Source organism: Pseudonaja textilis, chromosome 3, assembly GCF_049901715.1.
Source record: "Pseudonaja textilis isolate UNSWEBS1 chromosome 3, rPseTex1.2, whole genome shotgun sequence".
NCBI lineage: Eukaryota > Metazoa > Chordata > Lepidosauria > Squamata > Elapidae > Pseudonaja > Pseudonaja textilis.
In genome coordinates this window covers 151,684,388-151,691,331 of record NC_141992.1, presented here as the reverse complement: position 1 = coordinate 151,691,331, position 6,944 = coordinate 151,684,388, and the positions used below count along the sequence as shown (strand labels likewise).

At 35.1% G+C, this 6,944-nt stretch overlaps 1 protein-coding gene across 1 annotated transcript; it reads left to right on the top strand.

Moving 5' to 3' along the window:
• Window positions 1–328: 328 nt before the first annotated feature.
• LRRC30 (leucine rich repeat containing 30) lies at window positions 329–6,557 on the top strand. The gene is made up of 2 exons (XM_026699159.2): window positions 329–460; window positions 3,690–6,557. Exon 2 carries the CDS (start codon window positions 3,787–3,789, stop codon window positions 4,681–4,683), a length of 897 nt encoding a protein of 298 aa, XP_026554944.1. The 5' UTR covers window positions 329–460; window positions 3,690–3,786; the 3' UTR covers window positions 4,684–6,557.
• The last annotated feature ends 387 nt before the right edge of the window (window positions 6,558–6,944 follow it).

Genomic DNA, 6,944 nt, shown 5'->3' with positions numbered 1-6,944 from the left:
TAAAACAAAAGATCAGAAGCACTTTTTTATTTACATTTCCAAATAATTCAGAGCACATAGATCTGTTTATATTACTCTGCCCAGTTCAGCTAAGGTTGATACAAGCAAAAGCAAGTCCTATGTGTTTCTGTGTACTTGCAAAAGAGTATTTATAAACACAACAGCACAAGTAGATTCCAGTGATACAGAGTTATGTGTCTATCATTTTGTGTGAAAGACTAACATTAATAGAATGTGTAATCTTTGTGCACCTTTTATTCTGCAGCTGTCAAGAGGTCAAGGAGTATAAATCAAGTTCTTATTCACAAGAAGGTATGTAGTTGGCACACAAGCCTGTTACATGCCAGTTCCAAGTGCCCTAGCTGAGCAGGCAAGGCCAAAGCTTTTGAATCTGCCAGTCAATGGAACCTGCTTCCAAAATTCTCTTCTGAAATATAGATGGTTTTCTCCATATATTAAGGTAAGCTTTGCTAGGCTACTGATTATAAAATTTTCCTATATTGTTGTCTCTTTAAACTCTAGGAGCAGAGATTTTTAGCTTACAATGGTTTCTGTTTTGTTGTAAGAATGTAATAGCAATTGGGAAGTAAAGACATCTGAGCTACGGTTACTTAATAGTAGATATTTGATAGTATCAAATCTGACTTTTAGAATCAGGACTAAAATATGATTCACCAAAATTTAAAGCATGGTTCATTTTGGCTAAACATACAGGTAAAGTTTTGCAGAATTATGCCATATGTCTTTTTTAATCCAACATCTTACTTGATAGCATAGTCTAGAAAATATGTCTAAATATACTCTAGCTGCTGCTACTGATTTTCTTTCTGTTTAACCAGGCTGACTTTTCAGCTCTTTTTCTAGAATCACTCTTGCACTAACTGCTGTGATAAAGTTGCATTCAACAGCAGAAGCCTCAACTTTAAGAAACACAGGACTTTCCCATCACACTTAACTGGAAGCTATTGTATTGTTAGTATATCAAAAAATAATCACATTAGTTAACTACACCCCTCCACCCCACCCCAAGATTAACTGGAAGAGTTTAACCTCTAAAACACAGAGTTAAGCTAACTCCATCCATTGGTCATGTTATCGGAACACATGAAGCCAATCAATTTTCCATACTTATTCCAATGTACAAAAGAGCACCCGCTCTCCCATTTTTTTTGACCAACTCACTGCCAAAATCTGGCAATACAGAACATATATCTAAACATTACTTACCTCGGTTGACCAAATACACTTTCTGCTACCTGCTTTTTGTTCTGGAGAAAGACTAGTGACATCATGAGTTTGCCAGGACTTTGCTAGTGCAAAGGCTTAAGGGATACTAGGCACTCTCTGGGGAAAAAAAGTGATTGATTGCAAACTGAATATGAGTCAGTAGTGTGACAGATCCACAAAAATACAAATCAACAGTAATCTCTCATGGGACATAGTTGCTAGAGATTATATTCTGAGTGGCTTAGTTTTTATCTTGAATATTGTATGCAGTTCTGGGCACAACACTAAGAAATTAGGCATGATTAATGTAGAGTAACATCTATATACCGATGTTTCAGGAATCCCAATAGGAGCAAATATGGTCATGCAATGACTCCTGATAGTCAATGTAACTGCAAATGCCATATAGGGTATATATTGTGCAAAATTAGAGATCTCCCCCTTCAATAAGAAGGATGGAACTCATGTAAAATCCAATACCTGTGATCATGACATAATGTAACATCTGCATCTCAGTGTTCAAGGGTTTAAGGCAGGGGTCTTCAAACTTGACAGCTTTAAGACTTGTGGACTTCAACTCCCAGAATTCCTCCTCCAGTCATGTTAGCTCAGGAATTCTGGGAGTTGAAGTCTTAAACTTGCCAAGTTTAAAGACCCTTGGTTTAAGGAGAGGTGAGTGTATATCCATTCTGATAACTGTGGCCTTCTCTGTTGCACCCACCTGGTTATTCCCAAAGCTGCTGGACTTTATTTAGTCATCTAAAATGAGAAGGGCTGTGAATTCAATTCTTATGAGAGGACTTGAACCCCATAGAATAACACCTGGCTACCTGTGCCTGAGGAATCCTGATTAAGACAAAAGCAGTCATCTGGTGCCTCTTGTAGTCAATGTGACTGACTTTTCCAGCTTAGGAGGTAAACTACTAAAGAGAACAGGTGGAAGAAGATGAAAATAATCACTAATATTTATGGATAAATCTTCATTAGCTGATTTTTACATATAAAGACTTGATTTTTACATAAAATTTATTATCAAGATTGAAAGTTATAAATAGTTGAAAGTCAAGGAAGTCCCCTTTATTTACATGTACCATACCTATGCTTTCTAGGTATCTTTCGGGATTCTTCCAGTATTTCTACTTGTGCAGTCCAGCTGAGTTTTAATGTGAGAAAATTCTTCAAGCTTAGTCTAAAAGGGTTAAAAAGGGTTTTTTTTAAAGGGCTAAAAGGGTTAAAAAAAACTTAACTCAGAGAGGACCAAGTTTTTAAAATTTGAACTGGAGAAAAATATTGTTTTCCATTCCCTCTCTTTAGCTACCTTCTCATTATCAAATCTCTCACCACCAGGTATCAGCTCCCCAAGGCACCTATTTTCTTTAACTTATGAAACTGGTTGTATAGACTGTAAACAGCAGGAGCCCATCGGGCACAATGCCTCTTCTCCATCATCCATTCTGTCTGGGCTGCCATTCCACAACATATCAGTATAATGAAAGGAAGGACAGAGTAACGGAGTTCTTTTCCTTTCAGACAGACTGGGGCCATTCTTGGTGATTTTATACTTTTTTAACCAATTCCAAGTTAAAACTAAGAAGAGCTAGAAAAAAAGCATGTCTTTAAAGCAATAGCAACAACAGCAGCACTACTACAAGTATATGCTGTACTTTTGTAGGTAAATAGATCTATAATCAGATCTATTTTGGATGTATAAAATAGAATGATTTATTGTAAACTCACAATTTTTAAAAAAATGCAAAATGTGTATTCTTTTGTGTATGTGTAAGCGAACATACATTGTGGTTTGTCACACCATCAGTCTGATGTTTAGATTTGTCATTTTTATTTACGTATCAAGTTTTTCCCAAGGACATTACTATTATTACTTATTTAATTGTGATTTAATTAAATTTACTGGCTGCTCAACTTCAGTAGATTCTGAGTGGCATGTATGTATTTCTATGGAACCCCAAAATAAGAACACCATGAAAGAATTCAAAGTAATTATTATTTGGAACTGCAGATCAAAGTTACTAGGAAAGTCGTTCCTCAGCTGAATAAACATTGGGGAGGAGGTGGGGGGGCAGAGATTATCCTCTATCCATGTTTTTTTTTTATAGCTACTCTTCCTAATAGTCCTGCTGCTACCTCATACACCAAATATTCAAGAAAGCTGACATGGTAAAGTTATATAAAGCATTGGAGTGACCTCTTTGCAATGAGGATGCTTATCTATCCAATAAAGCCCTAGACAAAATGACAGTGACAGCTGCCTGGCAGCATTCACTTTGAATGGAACAGGATTGTCAGTATCAAGCATGTCATGATAGCATGTAGCATCAAGACAAACATCTCAAAGCCCATTTTGGAAAAGGGGATATTCTTTTCTTGGTTGCAGAAGTAATTTAGGATGCAAAGTCTTCTTCTTATGGGATGCATACCTTTTTGGCTTGCTCTTCTTGCAGGAGTCTTCTGAAACCTCAGCCATTTAACCAGGTGTTAATTGTTGGCAGCTACAAAACAAAATTTGGGTCAGAAGAAGCAGCAAAAGAGTAAAAAATTATGGGGGGAAAGAACTCCAAGGATCAAGGAGAAGAAAGCACAATGCCACTAAGGAGAAGTCAGAAGCTACCTCTTTGGGAAGAAACTCTACTTTCTGGAAAAGATCCCAAAACACTGTTAAAGCGGGGGCTGCACTATGTCAGTCTGAACCTCATCATGAAGGGGATGATAAAGACACCTAACTTTTTATGGGGACTACCACAAGTCCAGAAATTGAATCTTTCACACAACCAGCTGGTGGCCCTTCCTCCTGCTTTGGGGAAACTTGACCAGCTCGTAGTCCTGAATTTGTGTGGGAACCGCATAAAGTCCCTGCCTAAAGAGATCGGACTGCTTAGGAATCTGAAGGTTTTGTTCGCCAATATGAATTGCTTGACTGAAGTCCCATTGGAGCTTGGACACTGTAAGAAGTTGGAAATTTTGAGCCTCTCACACAATTATATCTCCTGGCTCCCTTCTAGCATTGCAGAACTAGTCAACTTAAGGAAGCTGAATCTGAGCAACAATTGGTTTGTTTATATTCCCATGAGTGTGTTTGCTTTGAGAAATTTGGATTTTTTGCATGTAGGCTGCAACAAACTTGAAAACATTGGAGACAGTATCCAGTTTCTAAACAAACTGCAGATCCTGATTGCTGACTGTAACAACATTCATGCATTGCCAAGGTCTATCTGCTCAATCACTAGTCTCCAATTGCTAAATGTTGATAACAATGCTATACAAACACTTCCATATGAACTTTACTTGCTAAATCGATTGCCCAAAATTGCTTGGAATCCTCTGGATAAGGGACTCCATATTTTGCATAATCCTTTGTCAAAACCATTGCCACAAATTATAGACGGAGGAATAAATGCACTCTACAAATACCTTAAAGAAAAACATCAGCTGGCATAAATATATGGTATACTTTGGTTTGGAACATCTGGTAATAATGCTTCAATTCTGCAATTTATTTTTTTCTGGTCAATGGCTTTTAATATACAAAACAAATACTGGAATACAGTTATAATTCAGTTTTTTCTGGAAACAGGTACATTGCCTATGGGATATTTTTTTTCTAAATAAATGTATCCTTTGAATACTGATGTAGGAGTCAGAATAACTCCAATAATTTAAATATTTATCTGTATTTAATTATCAATGAAAATAATAGCAACAGGATTTTAAATGTTTTTTTTCTTCTGTAAGGCTTCACTAGTGTTATTTTAAAGGGCTAGAACTGAGTTGATATGCACTTGTGACTATAACTCTTACTCAATACATTATGCATACAACTCATATATATGTATATATATATATATATATATATACTATTGCTACTGAAACACCAAAATAATCACTTTGTTATTGTTATATCACCTAACATGGTTTGAGCTTATTCCATTCTTCTAGTTCATTAGAAAACCAGCAGAAAATCATGATAAAAAGAATTAAGTTTGCTAATAATGAGACAAATGTCCACATTCAAAACTACTAAGCATTGCAAAAATAGTTTTAAAATTCAGTACAACAGAAATTGGCAGGATGAGAGAAACAGTATGAGACATCACAGAAATTTGTTCTGTTGCAAATACTAGGTGGAATCCAAACTTAGCTGCATGAGATTTGAGAAGTGGGGTCATTCTACTAAGTAATGATTGCATGATTGTGATACAGCTTATAGTACTGAAAACCAACTGCATTTATTTCCACATAATCCTTCCAAGATTTTTTTTTAATATAAACTGCAAATTATTTTTCCTAGTACAAAGCCCACCATTGTTCTTTGCCTTCATTTCCCTTAATTGCATTGTGACTTGTGCATAAAAAATGCCCCAGGGTGAGTCAGAGAGATGTCAAAGTGCTGTACAGTTCTTTTTATGCTTTAGGCCTGGACACCTGTAATACAGTTCTTGGATTATACAAATTGTTTCACGGAAATATTTTTTGGCAGCATAAAGAATACTGTAAATAATCACCTAGCCTGTTCTTTCATCCACCAACTTTCTTAAAACTCAAAAGTAGTATCCATTCCCACATTCAAACATCTGAGTAAGTAAGGAACATTAATGGAAAAAATAATTTAGTTGTGAATCTACTTCTGTTGATACTAAAATTAATCTACCTGGGAAGACTGTGAATATGAATATAGTAAAAGCCTTGGTAATCATGTGGTGTTATCTGTACATTGTATCATCATTCTAAGAAAATGAAATGCACTGTTCAAATATTTCCATTTTTATTCCACTTTACAGAGAAATAAGTTTTTCTCACTGCTGTGCTTTTCTCACCTGTCACCATTACAGAATAACCTCCCAAGGGCTGACATTAGAATTGAAAATCCTGACAGCTTTTTAAAATAAAACTTTACTTTAAAAACAAAACTCTGTAATTGTGAAATGCACTTTCAAAACACTAGTGGTAGCAGCTTTAGCAATTACCCTGTGTGAGATTGTATCAGTGCAGAGCAAAGGGTACTGGCAGGTAATTTGGGACTAACAGCATATTCAAAAGTAAGCAGCTGCCTAGTTTGTAGAGGGTGTAAACTTGATTTGTATGTGGAGTTATATATGTAAGAAAATTAATTCTAAATATGCATATATCAGTTTGAATTCTGTGGCTGCTATTAAGAAAAAGAGAAGACATACATTAAGTATAATAATCATATTTGACTTATATCTGGAGATTAAAAATAAGTCACCTAATTAATCAACAGGTTAGACATCAATGTACATTCACTTCTGAATAAGTTATATTGTTAATAAAGTTGCTTAATGAAACGAAATAAACTGCATATTTTGTGATTCACTTAAGAAACATGATAAAATTAAGACACTTCAGTTCTATTTGTTGTAGAGTAAAATATTTTACTGTGTGCATAGTTGCATCACTGAAGTCAGACTTAAAAACAGCTGTGAGATGTCTTATTTGTACTGTTAAGTAGTTGTTAGAAAAGATGTTTTATGTTCTTATGTCTTATGTTTTGTTTGTGTACTCTCTTTGAAAATTAATAAAATTAATAAAATTTGTTTTTTTTTAAAAAACAGCTGTTTTCAATGAGACCCTGATTTCTGCATTAAGCTTTTTATTAAAACATATGTATCTTGCAGCTTTGGATACAGAGGATACATTGAAATAAATACACAAAGTAATAGAACTGTGTTGATACTTGATTT